At 35.2% G+C, this 17,843-nt stretch overlaps 1 protein-coding gene across 13 annotated transcripts in view; it reads right to left on the bottom strand.

Moving 5' to 3' along the window:
* The window catches only part of CSPP1 (centrosome and spindle pole associated protein 1), a 66,258-nt gene that overhangs the window by 5,257 nt on the left and 43,158 nt on the right, over positions 1-17,843 (bottom strand). For 9 of the 13 annotated variants that reach the window (XM_026077032.1, XM_026077034.1, XM_026077037.1 and 6 more), the window contains 12 exons: positions 17,474-17,586; positions 16,573-16,722; positions 15,213-15,368; positions 14,173-14,277; positions 13,055-13,121; positions 11,343-11,463; positions 10,531-10,676; positions 9,515-9,655; positions 4,901-4,965; positions 3,674-3,737; positions 1,933-2,039; positions 1,604-1,754 (listed from right to left, as the gene is read on the bottom strand). In XM_026077032.1, the coding sequence (XP_025932817.1) occupies positions 1,604-1,754; positions 1,933-2,039; positions 3,674-3,737; positions 4,901-4,965; positions 9,515-9,655; positions 10,531-10,676; positions 11,343-11,463; positions 13,055-13,121; positions 14,173-14,277; positions 15,213-15,368; positions 16,573-16,722; positions 17,474-17,586 (1,386 nt within the window). Of the gene's footprint in view, positions 1-1,603; positions 1,755-1,928; positions 2,040-3,673; positions 3,738-4,900; positions 4,966-9,514; positions 9,656-10,526; positions 10,677-11,342; positions 11,464-13,054; positions 13,122-14,172; positions 14,278-15,212; positions 15,369-16,572; positions 16,723-17,473; positions 17,587-17,843 lie in introns of those variants that run through there. The other 4 variants (XM_026077030.1, XM_026077028.1, XM_026077038.1 and 1 more) reach the window with 4 other exon arrangements.

The raw sequence follows: 17,843 nt of genomic DNA, 5'->3' as shown, positions 1-17,843 counted from the left end.
ATCACACTGCTAGGGAAAAGAAATAAAACAACCTGAGCTCACTTTTTTTTTTTTTTTTTTGAATGTCACCAAGTGTGAGGAGGGAACCATGACACCATGAGTGCAGGCAGAAGTAAAGCCCTAATGATCAAAGGGATCTCTTGCTCCATTTCCAAGATGTGCACATGCTAAGCACGAGTGATCATCCCCATGTATTCCAAAGAACAACCTACATTTAAAATATATTTTTGTTTCTTTTAGTATATTTTTAAACATATAAATATATATTCCAGTACCTATATACACACACACACAGAGCTACTGGAAGATCTAATGTTTTAGTTGGCTAGAGCACAGCCAGATAACAGAGACACTGTTAGCTGACAAAGGAGTTAAAGTAACTCAAAGGCTGAAGCTATGGAGACCATGACAAAAAAGACAAACAAAAGAAAAAGTATAGTTCACACAACATTAAATGGAATTATAAAGATGTGAGAGAGAACAAGGAGAGAGAAGTAAAAGAGAGTTCATATGGCAAAGATGTTTGGGAAGAGTAAAATGAGTACAGCATTCGGGGAGTACATTTGTTTAGGTGATAGAAGAAATGAATAGAAGTCAAAAAAGGCAGAGAGCGAGTCAAACATGATGGATTTCTTTTTTTTTTTTAATGATGAAAAATCACAGTGGGACAGTTAAAAAAGGATGAATTGTTTGTAAGAGTATGCATAGCAACAGAATCAGAAAAATTGTCAGCATCTGTACTCTCATCAAATTTATAAACATGATACTGATTTTATAATTGCCTAGACAGCATAGCAACTGCACTATTAAAAAAAGGGGATTTTATATTCATAAGCACAAAATGCATCAACTGGGTCACAATCCATGTGAGAAATTAAAGGCTGTTAATAGCTGCTATATTTGGTACCTCAAACACAAAAGGGACCTACATCACACAGCCTATGGAGCAGCTCTGAGATAACTCCTGGAGTTTGATGCATTGTACAATCACAAGATATATGCAATAAATTTGAATGCATGTCTGACAAAAGGGACGTCAATATCAAGCTCTTAAATACTGAATGATCATTTTATGTTTACAAACCAATAGCAAATCCAAATTATCTAGAAAATAAAGTACTTCTTTATACACAGTTTTTGGCATATGTTCACGCTGGTTGGACTGTAGGCAGTTTTACCTGGTTCCTAGGAATGCCAGCCAACTCTCATGGGCAACCTGCCAACATTAATCAGTCAAGAGTTTCACCTCCTTCCACTAACATATCAACTATGCAGATGCATATCCACATCTTACTGCTGCCAGTGACATATGGCAATATTAGAAATGATACAGACAGGAAAAGAGTGAATAGCTGATCAGACAGGAATCACAGTATCTTTTCCTATTACCCTCCTGCAAACCTACTCTAAAATGCTGTGTTGAAGTTTGCTGAGAAACTTCTTGCATCAACTACAGAATGTTAAGTCAGTTTGAAATAATTTGTACGTTTGAGATAATTGTTTCCTGTTCAACTACAAGCAGAATGTTAATATTTGTTCCTTTAATTAATGTAATTACTTAATATTAGTATTTACTACATGATCTCTAAGGCACAAAGCATACCTAAGTGAGCTGATTTCCTCCGGAGCTCAGTCAGTCTGTGCAATCGTTCTTCATTTTTGCCTTTTAACTGATCGACATTGAGGCTGGAGCTTGAGTGCAAAGAGAAGCTGTCAGGCTGTGGCAACGGTGTGCGGCCCGATGGAACATCCTCCTGCAGAAAATGCACAAATCCTTCAGTTAAATACAGTACTTTTTAAAAAGGAAAACAGTTGTCCATGTACACCCTCTGTATCCGTATCATCTGCTATTACAGAACCACAGGAACTGTCTGACGGTATCAGATTTGTTGTCCACCTTTGTATTCGGCCCTATTTGGTTATCGTACATACAGCACTCTCCAACGCCGCCTTCTTTATTCGTCTCCTCTCCCTTGCAGATGGTGGAAGCTGTGATGATAAATTAACTTCTAAGGCAGGAAATGTTTCCCCATTAGCACCTGGAAAAACAGAGGTGAATACATCATTTTCAAAGAAATCAAAATACTACACAGTGTTCAAACCTGATTATGCTTCAAAACAAGCAGTGTACTCTGGTTGACTTAATCACAGGAATCAGGAATACATTTAATGAGGACATCTTGCATCAAGCCAGTGATAACCAGATGCAGACAGAAGAACAAGGTATCAAAACATAAGTCTGGGATGAACCTGAACCAAAGGCAAGGAGTATCTTCCATAGAGAGACACAGTATTTCAAATCCGGCAAGTCTGCTACCTATCTTACATCACTGTATCTTGTTTATATGCCTACACCTTTAATGAAAACATGAGTACTCAATTGAGTAGAGAGAACACTAGGCAAACTGGAGGCACAGAAAGATGTAAGCATGTAAATAAGTCATATATGTAAATAAATTACATGACTTATATGATAATGTAATCAAGCCCTTAATCATCTTAGCCTTTTTATGTAATAAGCTGTTAGAAGCTGTTCATACCCCCCCCCCAAAAAAAGAAAAAATCTTGCTCATACCTTATCACATTACAGTGAGACATTTTTAGTCTATTTTTTTAGTATAAATAGACCCTAAGGTGATGTCTCTGTTTCATGGTTGTCTTGTTTTCTATATTTGCCCCTTCCTTTGCTGATTCAGGAAACTTCTTTAAATACAGACTGTTTCAAACAGATACTTCTTTTTTTTTTTCCCTCCTATTTTCTTTTTTAAATCTCCAGGATCAGCAAGTGTTGTTTGAGGGCTGGTTTATGGCTTTGCTGCTGGCTTGGCGTAGACAACAGGCTCTGATTTCTAGTTCAGTGCCTCTAATACCTCCAGTAAACAGAGCCCCCCAGTATCAGAAAGGATGCTACATGGCAAAAACAATACCAAATCCATTACTTCAACAATGAAGTGACCTTTCGGACAGGCTCTGAGTACAGTATGGCACACTAAGTTTAAAAAAATAAAGAGAGAAACATATATGTGTGTATGTGTGTGTGTATATACATATATGTGCATTGTATACACACACACACACACACACACAATATATATAGCTCAGTACTGAACAATTCTGCAGCATTGCTATGAGATTATTTGGTGTGCTAAGGGACATAGTGTGACCTTAAAATAAAACTACAACTGTGAAAATAGTGGGTTTTTCATTTTCTGGCAATTCCAAAAAATTTTAATGAAACTTGTACATCAGATCCATGAGTTTCAGAGATCTTCAAATTAAATTTAAAAAACAATTATTTTTGTTGAAAATTGAAATATTTAAGTTTGAAAAATAAATTTGATTTATACTGATCAAGGATTTTTGAAGAAACAGATTAATTATTTAAAAAGTTTTTCTGTATTACTATTTTTTTTCCCCCATAGGGGAAACCCTAACCCTAACGAGCGGCATCATTAATTTTAGGTGTGGTCTACACGTAAATTTATTCCAGTACAACTCCACAAAGATCTGTCTTTTAATTTGGAGATACAATTTTCTAATACTTTAAAAAATGACAATTGCTACACCAATTGCAACTTTCAGAACTGTAATAATCAGCCATTTTAGAGTAATGTTATTGTATTAAATGTTTGTACATGCATCAAAATATAGCTACAGAAAGCTATAAACTCACCAATAAAAGCACTATCAGATTCCAACAGTGAATTTTTCAAGAATTCATTAGATTCATTCCTGAACTACAAAAGTAAAAACAGAAGACATGCAAGTTCAGATGCCTCAATACCTTTTCGGGGCCATATTATAAGTAACACAAACATAACATCTACATTTCTACAAAGCAAATAACAACTGTAGTGTTCTGTACTATTCTTTACTTCATTGTGAAAAGAAGCTACAAATTTTACACATTTTACATTTACAAAAGAAGTTTTCAACTTGTTTTTTTCCCCCACCTTTCCACTTTTCCATAGTAATCCTTTTTGCTGAAATTGAATACGTACGTGGCAACTGCTGTGGTGGCTTGTGTAACGCAGACACATCAAGAAAGGCATCTCTGTCTCTCATATGAATTTCATACAACTTATGGTTAATCCCACCACATACCATCTTTGATATTAAAGCATTAAAATAAAAATTTCTCTGTAGTAATAACAAACAGCAGGAGTTAAACTTACAGCTCATGGCAACCATGGGTGCCAATAGTTGCAGTCATTTGTTACAGAAGAAATTCTACTATGGAATACTTTATGTTGAAAATCATTATGAAGTCAAAGCAATAGAAACTATCAAGAAAACAAAATATTTACTGCAAAACACTGCTCCAGTGAAGAATTTCAGGTAATAATTTACAACAATAAAATGCACTAATGTGATTTTTTTTCTAATATTTCATTTCTGTGTGTAGTTACAGTAGTGTCCTTGAGGCTAATGGCTTGGCTCTGCAGAGTCTCATTTGGTTCTCTTCACTGAGTCAGAAAATAAACATCTCACTTGAGACAATGAGTCAAATTATTTAAGGCCATGTACATCTCTCAAGTCATCTGAATTCAGAGCATATGCTACCAGCTTCTTCTTCTACTAATTCACAGCACCACTAGCAATTTAACATCAAATGAATATAAAATAAGTATCTATGAATACAAAAAGAAGAAGGGAATTGAGAATAAAACCATCTCTATATAGGAACATAAACAACCCGTATGTCAAGTTAAAAGAAGCTGTAACTCATTGTATTGACAAGCTACAAGAGAAGCAAATGAGCTTGTGGTCTTGTTACTTTAAGTGTATGTCTTCCTCTGAATTCTGCACAAGCCATAATATTTCTCACACCTTCAACAAAGGGGGAGAGGGAGAGGAAGAGGGAACAAGTAAAAATAAAAATAAGTTGTTTTATTCTTACCGGTCCTGCCTTTTGTGGGTTATAGCCAGAAGCAGAATCATCTTGATCTACAAGAACCAGACAGCCCAAAGACATAAAAAGTTTATATAAAAATATATTTAGAAATTTTAGCAGCATATTATTACAAAAATATGAAAAGCACTATGAGGCTTCTTTAAAATTATACTCAATTAATAATTTGAAAATATTTCAATGTGATGTTTGTTCACTGATAAAACACACCAGATTAAGTAATTTCAGATGAAATAGCATTTAAACAGAAACCTGCTTTCCAAACCATGCACAGTAAACTCAGAGTAGATGGTGTTTTTAATATAATAAAGATTATCTTCTCTTCCCTAGCATGAATATTTTGGTTTTCTTGTCCTTGTTTTCACATGTTAAATGTATATACATTTAATGTATTTTTCTATATTAAATATATCTGAGAATTAATTAAAAGAAGAGTGCAAGTTAATGGGCTTCAACATCCCAACAGTTGCCAGCACTGAACAGCAATGGTTTAATCACACCTGAACTCAGTAGCTAGGCCACGAAACACAATAAGGAAGAGAAATCTCACTTATTTACATACTCATTTACTTTACATCTCACATTTATCAGGCTTTGCTTAAACTTACTATGAACCAAGTGGAAAAACAAACCCATACTGTATTGTATTTCAAAAGTTAAAAAGCCAAAGACGAATTTCCCCCTTCCATAACTAGAGACCACCTAAGCCACGTATTTACTGACCCCAGCTTTGTGTTTTGCCATTATTTTTAATGTCTCTCAAGATCTAGTGATAACACAGAGTCAGGGATCTCACTTACACATACTGAAGCTAAACATAACAAGAGTTTTGTAGTTAAAACTCATGGATACTCAAAAATGATTTATTCTATATTACAGACATCCCTTTGTTAGGAATCGGTATAGATAAATAGTTGTGTTTGTACCAACAGAATGCAAGACTGACGATACACTCCTCTGCACGGGACGACGCAACAACAAAACTGCCTAGCAAGAGGGGAGCCATACCAGAATCAGCTCCCTTCGTGCAGGAGATGAAGTCACTTCTCCGGGCGTCTATCAGGGTGCGATAACCAGAACTGGAGCCTGCAGGAAGCCTCGAGAACAAGCGGACGCTCGGCATGCTGAACATGCCGAGTTCACAGATTTCCAGGAGAGGTTTAACCAGTCAGTGCTCACTTCACAGAGGAAAAGACTTGTCTAAGGCTAAAACCCCCCCCTCAAATCTGGAAAGCATGGAGAACCATCCTGAAAGTTAATCTGACAGGACCCCCTACACACTGGAAACACCAAGTAATAAAACTGAAGTTACTCATGCTTTATTAAGTCTTCAAATAAAGTATTTAATAATATAATTTTTATTCTTGCACCTATATCTAATAAGCTTATTTGATGTTTATCTGACTGTTTGTCTAGCATCAAGAACCACAGTGCTCTGGCTTCCACTCCGCTCAGACTGACAAACAGCCCATTCCTGATACCAGTACCAACTGCGCTTAAGCAGAGCCTCACACGTCAGCCCAACAACCTCAAACCTGCTCCCGTGCCTTTTCCTCCCATCGCCCCAAACAGTAATCTTCTACCAGAGGAGACTCTCTGTCCATACCCTCACATACAGTTGGCTATCTACAAAAACACATGCTCTGAGGGTGTGCATAAGAATGAAAAATTTAAAACAGACCACAAAAGTCATGAGCTCCTTGTTTAAAAGGAGCAAGGATGACAAGTCTGGAAGGGAAGTAAGTGTCCCTGTATGTTCATACAACCGAATGGCACAAAAGAACACAATCCTAATTTTCCAAGGATAATGTCTCAACTCTCACATCCTGAGAAACTCCCACTGCATTCAGACACTTGGCCACTTGCAACTAGAAAAAAGACACTGCTATATTTCACTATTACATTTTTAACCAAGAACAACTGGGAAACAGGCAAATGGCAAATCTTGAGCTCAGAAGCCTTTTACCTAGCCCTCCCCACAGCTGCTTTTCTTTAAATGACTTTTCTGCACTATTTGTCCCTTCATAGGCTTTAAGTTGACAATGAAAGAAAAACGCTTCTCTCAGTAAACCAGCTTACTGACAGATCAGTGTTTAGTCCTCCCCCCCCCCCCCCAGGGGGACAAATATTACCCCATTTTACATATGAAACTGAAGCATAAGTTAAGTGGTACTTTCTTCTTGCTCAGCTTATATTGTCCCTCTGGAGTAACTGCAAGTATCTCTTATGCACATAACTCTTTGATTCAACAACAGCAGCAGCATTTGAGAACAAAAAGACCACAAAAAGCTGCCTTATTTGAGGAGAAAGAGCAAGCATTTAAAATATTTTTGAACATTTAAAAAATTTCTTAGGGTTATAGTTCTACTAATAATCCAAAGATTTCTCTTTAGTGTAATGAAAAAGAAAGAAGAAAAATATACCAGAGGGAAGGCAGTATATAAAACATGTAACATAAAGACAACTTACATATAGTTAAGCAATGTTCTTTCGTATGTCGCTCCCCTTCAATATACTATCGGGATCTTCGCTAGCAGCATGGGAGCAGTAGCATAAACAGGTTAGCCTTTGCCACTGTAGCGTATAATGTTGCACTTCCCACACAGTACAAAAACACATACTGCTTTAATTCATCTTTCTTTCTGCCTCAAATCAGAAAATAAAATAACTCCTCTATTTTCAGTGAGTAAAAGAAGATGAATTTGTCTCTGAGGACAATGAACTGGAAATACAAGGTATACATGGTGACTAATTAATTCTCTTGCTCAGTAGCACAGTGACAGACTAGAAAGCTAAACTACATCGTAAGGCCAGAAGAGAGACAGCGGAAAGGCTGCTCAAAGATCCTCTATACGCATTGGTGGAAAATAATTTTAAAATTCAGCTGCTTGTCTGCCAATTAATTTAAATTGTCCCAGGAAATGCCTGTTTAGTTTGTAACCATGTAAGCCTGCATTATCCATTCAGCATTGGCATATGTCTAAAATGACAGCTTGTCCTCAAAATTAATGAAAAAAGGCAAATTTGCTTTTACTAGCTGGTGGGGTTTCCTCTCCAGACAACATTAAATGAGAGGCATCTCAGATTGGCCTACTGAAAAATTATGGTGGTGGGGGGGAACAGACAAACAAACAACAAAACACAGTTCTCAGTGGAAGCTAGTGAAAGGGCAAGCCTGAGACAACCCTGCATATTCCATTTAAACATTAAATGACAGTAAAGAGCTTGTAATTAAGAGAGATGATGGTAGAGATGCACTTATTTGCCACTGCAATGTTACATTATGTATAGGCAATATTGTGCACATTTTTTGAACACCAGAATATCCAAGATATAGAAGTCATCTTTAACACTCAACTAGGGTACAGAATAAATCATCATGCAAATAACTGACATATTCTGTATCTTGGTATCAGTTTTGTCCTACTCACGTGTGAATATATTCACAGGTAGCAGAATCAACCCTCAAACCATAGCCAACAATAAGAAAAGGCATCCAGTTTTTCAAAGACAGTATGGAAAAGTTTAACTATTTTTCTTTCAAATATGTTTATTTTCATTCCAAACTTCCAGCCATATTCCTAGGGCTAAAAATCTAAATAGCAATCTAAAATAAAGTTTCCTTTCAGAAATTTAGTCAGGCCAATGTGGAATACAGAGACAAACTGATACTTTACTGCAAAATTTGTGTCTTATACTCAAAACTGAAATCTTTTGCACAGTTGCAACTATTAATTTTGGAAATTTTGAAGCAATTTCCATGATAGCTGCTTGACTCTCAAATATCTTTGAAGAACAATTATATATGAGCAGCATCTCAGGTTGTCTGACTGATTATTAACTATTGCTAAGCTTTGGAGTTTACAGCATGCAAGAAAGGGCCGCTCCGTCTACTTGTCACTGTTCCTGCCATGCACAACAAAGACTGTTTTATTGTGTTAGGATGTTCTCTCTCAAGCGATACAAGCAGTATTTCATCCTGGAACCTCAAACAAGGTACGCTGTCTTAGACGCAGTTTCTAAAGCAAAGCCTGTTTAAGAATACAGATTTCCTGAACTTTGAAACAGTCAACCCAAGACTATGAAAATCAGAGGACTCTAATCCTTTACAAGCACTTTCAGTAGTCAGAGACGTAGGAGAAGACATACTGACAGCAATTTAACTAATTTGTAGTTTCAAAGCCATCTGCTTTTTCAGTGAGAATTGGAAGAAATGCCGCAAGGCTCTTACCTGCTAACACTTTATTACAAATCAGCTGAGGATTGTTCACTGCTATAGTTTTCTTCAGGAAACAGTAACCGACCTACTTTTCTATTGCATTTTTAAGTGTGAAGCAGTAGTTATATTACATCCAGGGAACCAAAGAGAAGCAGTCAGTCATTCTAATAGCAAGAACGTCATTCAATTTTTTCTGTTTAACATTATTAAAAACACAGAATTGCAGCATTTGGGTGTTTTACTCTTTTGTACTGCAGTGCTGACAGGAAGTAAACTTCATGGAAGTAAAACCAGAGCTGGCAATTTTTCTTTTAACTCTTATCAAATGGAAAACCAAAAAAAAAAAAAATCATTGAAAGTATCTTGGATCTTTCTTTCCTTACCTTCTGTTTCTCTCCTCATTCTCATTCTGTCAAGCTTCTTCTGCTGCTCTCTCAACAGTGCCTGCTGCTGAATCTCTAAGGTCTGATCATCTTTTGGAGGATCAGGATACATGTGCTTCAAGCCTATACGCGTATCAGAATCTAGTGCAAAGATATGAAATTTAAATTTTGCCTTAAATTAATGTTTCTGAAAAATATTTTTAAAGGATTAGCTACAAACTCATAAGAAATATTAAATAAAATGGCAATCATGACCAAGAATCTGAGCCACCTTAACAATGATTTTGAGATTTTACTCTATAAAAATACACATTTGCTGGTAAAGGAGAAAAGTAGAAAGCTACATAGAATTCTATTTTGTTGGTGGAGAAAAAAAAATTAAATTAACTCTGCTTTCAATCTGCAGTCTGCGTAATATCAAATGCATAAGAAGTCCAAGAAACAAGGATAGGCAGCCAGGTGAGTGTTCTGACTGATATCTCAAGAGTAATGATGCCCAATCTCCTTTGGACCTCATGAATGTGGCAGGGAAAGAGTCCAATTCCAGCAGCCCAGCTAAGGAAGGAACTAGCAATTGCATGTGACCAGCTGTCAAAGTATTGTATGAATCCATAATGAATAGAAGTTTACGATTATTCTGGGAAAGAAAAAAGTCATTCTATGTCAAACTGGCATACACTATCTAAAAGACCACATACTGGGCGCCAAAGAAAACCACTAAGAAAATTCTGCCAGGCTGCTCAACACCTGAATGTCAGGTAGATGCAGTGACTGGCAACAGCCGCCATCTCAAGGTGCAGTACCTATAAATCAATAGTAAAATTGGGCATTTGTAGAAATGCGCACACCAGAAGACACACACACAGAATGCTGTCCACAAAGTATGTTGTTTATGGGCAGTAGATGAGAGGAGGCTGGGTTTTTTTTGTCTTTATGTCCTGCATAGTGGGGAAGATGGAGGAAGGAAGCAGATGTTTCTCTACCTTTCTTCATCAAGAACAAGAAGATCTACCTGCCTTTGTATTTAAGTTCATTAAATTCCCAGATATTCTGTATATTGACAGGATCTTGTGCATCCTTTGATGAAGGTCGCCTTACGGGAGCCTGCAGACGAAGCCTGGCCATTTCGAATATGTCCTTTGGAGTCTTCTCTCTCCTCCTGCTTCAAAGATTTGTAAAGCAAGCAGTACGCAATTAACAACTGTAACATTCATGAGTCGCACAGAAATATTATTTAATATCAACAAAGTTCATGTCCTCTACTTATATACTGTATTTATTATTCCTTAAATAAAGCTATCAAAATTGGAACATGATTTTGAAAATAATGACACAGAATATTGTGCTATAAAAGGGATGAATTATTTAAATACAAAAAACCCTCATTTTATGGAATGGAGGTAAAACTGATGATCTAGTCAGTCTTTTCCAACCAACTGGTATGATTAAGTAATACATTTTGGAAGTAAACACAAGATTTTAAACAAAAAGTGAATGATTTTCTAAAAGAAATTACTTCTATAGCACAATGCTATTCCCCAGATATAGCACTTTCCAGACACCAATTATGGCCTAGGAAAAAAGGTAATGAGATGAAGTCCTGTCTTAGTCCAAGACAGGGTACTGCAAAATCAAGTGTTACCAGTACAGGCACTCTTGCATTAAAATTAGCAAGATCGTTGAAGAAACTTGCACACCAGAAAAATAATATTTTATAATCAAGTTCTATTTTTCTATTTTTATTTCACTTGTGTATATTAGCGACCTAATACTACCTTTTAGGTACTGTGCAAAATGTAACATTCAGAAATGAAGATGAAAATCTCACCGTGTAATCGGTACATCATCATCACTAGCCACATTTAGCAACTGTTCCTGTAGTCGCCTCTCTTCACTACGAAGCTGCTTCCTCATCTCTGATAATTCATTTATCACATTCATTCTTTCCTCTGGAATTTAACACCAATATTTTAAAAATATAAGTGTCAGGGACAATATTGTTCCTCCTACTTCATAAGTGTAAAGTGAAAAAAAGAAGATAAATTGTTAATTAGGACAATGATTATATAAACACAAGACTCCCAGCATTTTGTATACTAGAAATTAGGGCAGAACTTGTATTTTGAGACAGCACAAGGATCAGATCCCAAAAGAGCAGAAAACACCCCAACTTAAACAGAAAGGGCAAAACAAAACTCCCCCCCACCTTTTTTTTTTTCCTTTCTTTTTTTTCTTTTTTTTTTTTTTTTTTAAATCAGCAGAAAATAGCCTTATACTAATTTCCTGAGATTAGCATGTCTACACAAGCCCTCATGGAGTTCCAGGGGCAGAAGACAGGAAATTAGGTGGTATCAGCAAGCACACCACCTCATTTCCATTTCCTGATTCTCAATGAAGAGTTTGAAAGAAGAATATCAGTCTGCTTAGCAAAGTCTTTTTCCTAAGCGTTCAGGAGCAGCTTCAACAAAGGACCACAATTTCCTACACATATTTTTAGTATGGGCTCATGTTGGCTTTTTAGACCTACCTTGGGTCTAACTAAGCTGCTTTTTGTCGTCAGCATTCTCCCACAAGTCAACACAGTTTTCTAAATCTGTTTTCTTAATAACCTGCTTAATAATTGCTAAAATATCAAATTATGTTTTAGGTTAGTTCTGGGCCCAGAACCTAGCAGAAAAGCAAGTTTTATTAGCTTAAATACTCAAATGCAAGCATTGACTCATGTTTCTTTATCCTCTCATGACAACTGGTCTGAAACAAGCAACAGCAAGAGCTGTTTTAAGAATTAGAAACCACTTTCTTTTCCATTCAGTGGTTAAGAGGAAAATCTCCCCACAATAGACCCAGGTACTGACTGCTAACAGTTAACAAGTGAAAATAAAATTAGAGCTACTAACATTTGTAGGACATAACATACAGTTATGTTCCAGGCAATTTATGGTATCTTTTATAATTTGTAAAATAGCATCGGAAGAAAAATAACTGCTTTCCATGCACACATTGCCAATATAACCGACATTTAAGGAGCAAAGGAGATCCTCCTGGCAAGTCTGACTTCTAAAATCACCACTAAAAGCAAAGAGGAACAATCAGAGGATTAGGCAGATTAACAAAGGAAAGCAAAATGTAAAAGTTTGGAAAGAAATGCACTATCCGCTGTTAGTCTGATTTATTACTCTGCCAATGCAAAACTCTTCCATATGGCACATTTTGCAGTGTTCTGATCACAGCAGTTAAAATCTGTCCTGACTGAAAGATTCTAGCACTTTCCTTGGAGACTATTCCACTAGCAAAGAGTTTTTATGAAAAAAAATCCCTGATAAAGTCACATAAATGCATTTTTACTTTGTATTAATACTTGTGGTTATATTCATACATACCATACTAATACACTGATAATATTAACTAATAGAGAACACTACACAAAAATGCATGTTTTGGAAGACAACTCCTTTGAGAGCAAGAATGAAAAGTGAGATTTGTAAATGAGAGCAAGTTCATTGTAATAAAAAGTGAGGCTGCAATGAAGAGAATACTTACCAAATGCCCGCAACTGATTTCTTCTAGCAGGGACCGGTGGAGAAGGAGCCCTCGGCTGTAGAGGATCCTAATGATTGTAATAAATATAAAATATTTCATCTCAAAGTAAGTAACTATATCAGACATATTTCCTTATTTTTTGTCCAATTTATGTTAACTATGGAAGAAAGAATAGCAGCTTGACCAGCTGTTAGCTCCTATGTTTTTTTAAATCTGATCTTTAATTGCACAAACCAAATTACTGTGATAATAGACACTGTTCAGAGATCTGGACACAACTATATCAGGTGCAGCAAAGACATACAAATAAGCTGACCTTCCAGAATATTCTTATCATCTAGGAAAAACAACAAGTTTAAATAAGGTTTAAAGTCTTATTTAAAACATTTTCTGAAACTCTAATATGAAGTATTTTGCTGAGTTATCACTTCCATGGCAAATTCATTTTTAAAATTCTTTGCCCAGTTCATAGGGAAAGTTGCTAAAAAACACCCTTTTCAATAAAGATTCAACAGTGTAGACTGGGAGTCAAACTTCATAGACAATTATTTAATCTACTCTTCAAAGGGCAAAAAAAGAAAAAAGAAAGTTGTACTAGGGAAGATTAAATCAAGTGAAAGAACTGAGTGGTCTCAGGACCATGATTATAACTCAAAGCTTTTGTGATGCAAAGGAGAAAGATGATGCATATTAAGACTTAACTTTTTGTACCTTGAGAAATAGAAATATAAACCAATACATCTATAGCTAAGCATCAACATTACTCTCAACGTTTGAATTAAGTTCTTTTCTGAGTGAACACAATGAAATGCCGAGTTAGAAGCAAGCTTTCTTGTCCTAACCTTTGCATCCTTATAATCTTGGTAAGCTGGACAGAGAGCATCTATGCTCAAAAATAAGGTGTTCATCACTACAGAAAACATGCATGCTGTTCAATATTTTGGACAAAATCAAACATTTTAACTTTTGGCCTAAAAGGCTGGCTGATATAAAGACTATCTCCAGTTATTCATGATATTCCAGTGATAACTGTCAAACAGGAAAAACCTGGTAGGATTTCATATATTTTAGCATCTTAATTAAACCAGTAAATGTTGGCTATAAAAGAAAAATCATACTTGCGCGTAATAAGATATGTGGCTTTCAGCAGAGGAAATTCTCTCTTCTTTTCTTACTGATTTGTTCTGAAGAGCAGGAATGACAGGAGAAGGTTGCCTTGATAACTGAAAACAGGAAAGTAAGATTAAAGCTATACTGCCATAGATTCTAAATAAAATATTATTTTTGAAAGGAAGAAGCTTGTTAACATTTTTCAGTAGACAGAAAAATGGTTTTGCTTAACCCTTAATGGAAATATGTTTTTATTTATCTTGCTTTAAACTTTTAACTCAATAAAATTATTGCATGGGTTATTTCATGATTTTTTTTTCCAACTGGAGTAACTTTAGTATTTTTTTTCTCTGATGTAGTTTTTTAAACTTATGTTTAAGTTACATATCCTCTTTTCCTCCAGCTTCTTCCATTGCATTTGTCTACTTCAGAAAAATATTGTACAGAAATATAAAAGAGAGCCAGTCCTATTTACTTAGATTGTGTCCATCAGCATTCTGTGATGGACTTCTTATATCTTCCAGGTCAAAGGAAAATAATTAAATTACAAAGAAGAACACTGTTAAAGATGAACAGGCCTCTAAATAATACTAATTTATTTGTATTTAGACCTCATCATGGCCATGGTATTTCAGAGCAGATATAAAAATCAACTATAGAATGCAGCTTAGCAAACATGGGCTAAGTTTGAGTAAGTTTCCTTTTTTTTTTTTTTTTTTTTTGGAAATCTATTTTTGGAACATTTTAACCTTAGATATTATTGCTGTGCAACAAAATGAAGTTTTAAGATTCTGTTGTGCACTTAAAATCTCTCAGGATTTTTTTTTTTTAATGCAAACTTGATCAGCAACAGACTTTTCCACTGTGATAAGTTAAATTTTTCAATTAGCAGTCTGTGTGTGTGTGCTAAGTATACTGTAGCTAGAGTGACTAAGAGGGGAACAATACTGAAGGCAGATCTCTAAAAAATCCACAATTTCTTTAAAATTCAGTTATTTTTAAAAGTTAGGAAGAAATATTTATAACTTAGAAAGTCACTGAAGCATACCATCTTTTTCTCCTCTTCCATCTTTGCAATTTTTTCTCTCTCATAATATTGTCTAAGTAGTTCATCTTGCTTTTCTTCTTCTTCTTTTTTTCTTTTTTCTGCCTCTTTTCGCCTCTCTTCAGCTAATCGAATTATTTCTTCATTTTTCAATCTTTGCTGTAATGAAAACATTATTAGTGCATGAAAAAAAGACTCAACATTTTTAAAAATTACCTTTTTGTTTGAGAAGTTGAAAGTACCAAAGTGATTAGAATGAAATGAAAAGCATATTTCATTAGACTGACTTCAATCATTCAAATTAAAAACTATGCCATGCAAACATCAAACATCTGTAATTCTTCCCCTGCTAACATCAGTTCAAACTAAACTGGAGGAATCATTTCCAAAGTTCAGGTTCAAATAAAACATGCTGCAAACATGCACTATCCTATCACAAGCCCACAGAGAAATATCAGCCTCTGGTTACAGTTTTACTCCTGTGTCTGTGAAAAGCAATAATGTAAGTTAAGTTTCCCATACTATACTAGCCCAGCTCTGTTATCTAGGTAAAGGTAAGACTGACTCAACTCATTTGCTCATACAAAAGAACAGGAGAGAATACAAGCTAAGTGTTCTGTCTCAGAAATCCTTAAGTCCTACATCTTCTTTCATAAACATGCAGTGAGTGAAAGATTTTTCCAGCTCTGATAGACTTGTGCCCTTGTCCTACAGTTATTTATGAGATTCTGAATTATGAAAATTCACTGAAATTTCCAAACATGATAAATACAGCTTTTTGGTTTGATTTAAATCACAACATTTACCTCCATGAAAGACATTCATTACATTTGCTTGACATTTTTCCAAAATAAGTAGTATCATTATCTCAAAGATGCATTCCGGCCAACTCGAAAAAAAAAACGTTCTCTGAAATCTTTCTATATTCTTACATTTGGAATACAAATAATTCCAGAAAGGGCTAGATTTAAGAAACTAGCAAGAAAAAAGACACACACACACACGCACCTTTTTTTTTTTTTTTTAATTTGGCAAAGCTTTTTAGTGCCCTCACAATCACTTTGCTTTAAACTGAAGAGCACCAATGTTGATCATACAACTAAACTATTTTTCTTAAAAGAATTAACAATATTTCAACTTGAAAGTATACCACTATGATTGGGGAGAATGTGCTAATTAGTAGTGACAATTTTCTAGCTCTCCTCTGGCTAATACAGACCTTTTTTTTCTTTTTTTTTTTCTTTTTTTTAAATAATGAAGAGAAAGCCACAGTATACTTCTCAGTTTACCTTCCTCTTCCAGAAGTCACAAATCTTACAAACAGTTTAGGATTAAAAAAGGTCAAGATATCAAAATACCATACCTCCTCCTCTTTCTTTCTTTTCTTTTCCTGTTCATCTTCATATTCCTTTTGAATTCTCATCCTCTGTTCAGCTAGTCGTTTTTCTTCTTTTTCTTCTTCCATTCTAAGTTTTTCTCGCTCTGCTTCTTCCCTAAGTCTCTTTTCTTCAATCTAGAAAATAGACCAAAAAGTATTCAACTGTCAATAGCCAGCAATAATCTGATAAACAACATTTACCATTGTGATATTCTGTGGATTCTTGTAATCCCTACTTGTGAAATCAAAGAGCAACTGAAAGAAAAGTTCTGTGCATTCTTTACGTTTTTGGCAGCACTGTACATAGAAAAAGCTTCTAAGATCATCTTTTCTTTCTAAGAGATCCACATTAAACTATTGTGTAACATTCACATTCTTTAAATTATCTAGATTTCCTTAATACTTAATTCTTGTGGCAGAAGATTATATTCAAAGTATCATACATAGACAGAAAATGATAGAAAAACAATCAAGTTTTATACACGCATCAGTAAATAATAATTATCTCACTGTTTTAATAAATAGGCATTTGTATCATGTTAACTTGTAGAGGGCAAATGTCTTTGTTTCTTTACATATTTATGTATGTAAACTTGTACTGTATGTACAGTCTGAGAGCTCAAAACAGTATTTAGAGAGTTATTTTTAGAAGAAAAAGGCAGAATCTAGGTTAATGAAGCCAACTACTAATAGCATTGCTTTTATAGGCATTCCTTATCTAAGCCAAAATCTGAGAAACTCGATAGCAAAAAGCTCTTGGTACACATCGTGTGTACAGAATTAGCTATGAGTGGATAAAGTCTCTGGTAAGCAGTTTCTGATTATTTACCTTGATTTTTAATCCTTCTCTCTTTTTTTTTATTTGACAACTGGCATGAGCATTTACCTGTAGGCGAAGAAAGTTCTTGTATGACTCTTGCCGCTTAAGATGCTGTGGAGATGGTGGCTCACCAAACACATTACCTCGAGCAAAAGGAGAGGTCTGTGCAAATGTACAGCCTAAGAGGGGGAAAAACACAACAAAAAAAAAGTTTTCCACGTGAAAATCTAGAAACTTGAGACAGCAAGCCAAAGTGAAGAAACAGGAATCTGAGAGACTTCTTTCACAAGGCAGCTTATGACATCCATTATTCAAGGCTTTATTTGAAAACAATAGCTATGATTAAAGTTTTTAGATTGTCTGCCTAGAATACTATCATGTTTTAACGGCTCAATTAACAATGTTTGAGCTAACTTTCTTTTTTTTTTTTTTCTTT

The sequence above is a fragment of the Apteryx rowi genome, unplaced genomic scaffold (assembly GCF_003343035.1).
Source record: "Apteryx rowi isolate R43461 unplaced genomic scaffold, aptRow1 scaffold_446, whole genome shotgun sequence".
Lineage (NCBI taxonomy): Eukaryota > Metazoa > Chordata > Aves > Apterygiformes > Apterygidae > Apteryx > Apteryx rowi.
The sequence above is the reverse complement of the archived record's forward strand: the minus strand, read 5'-3'. Positions and strand labels throughout refer to the sequence as shown.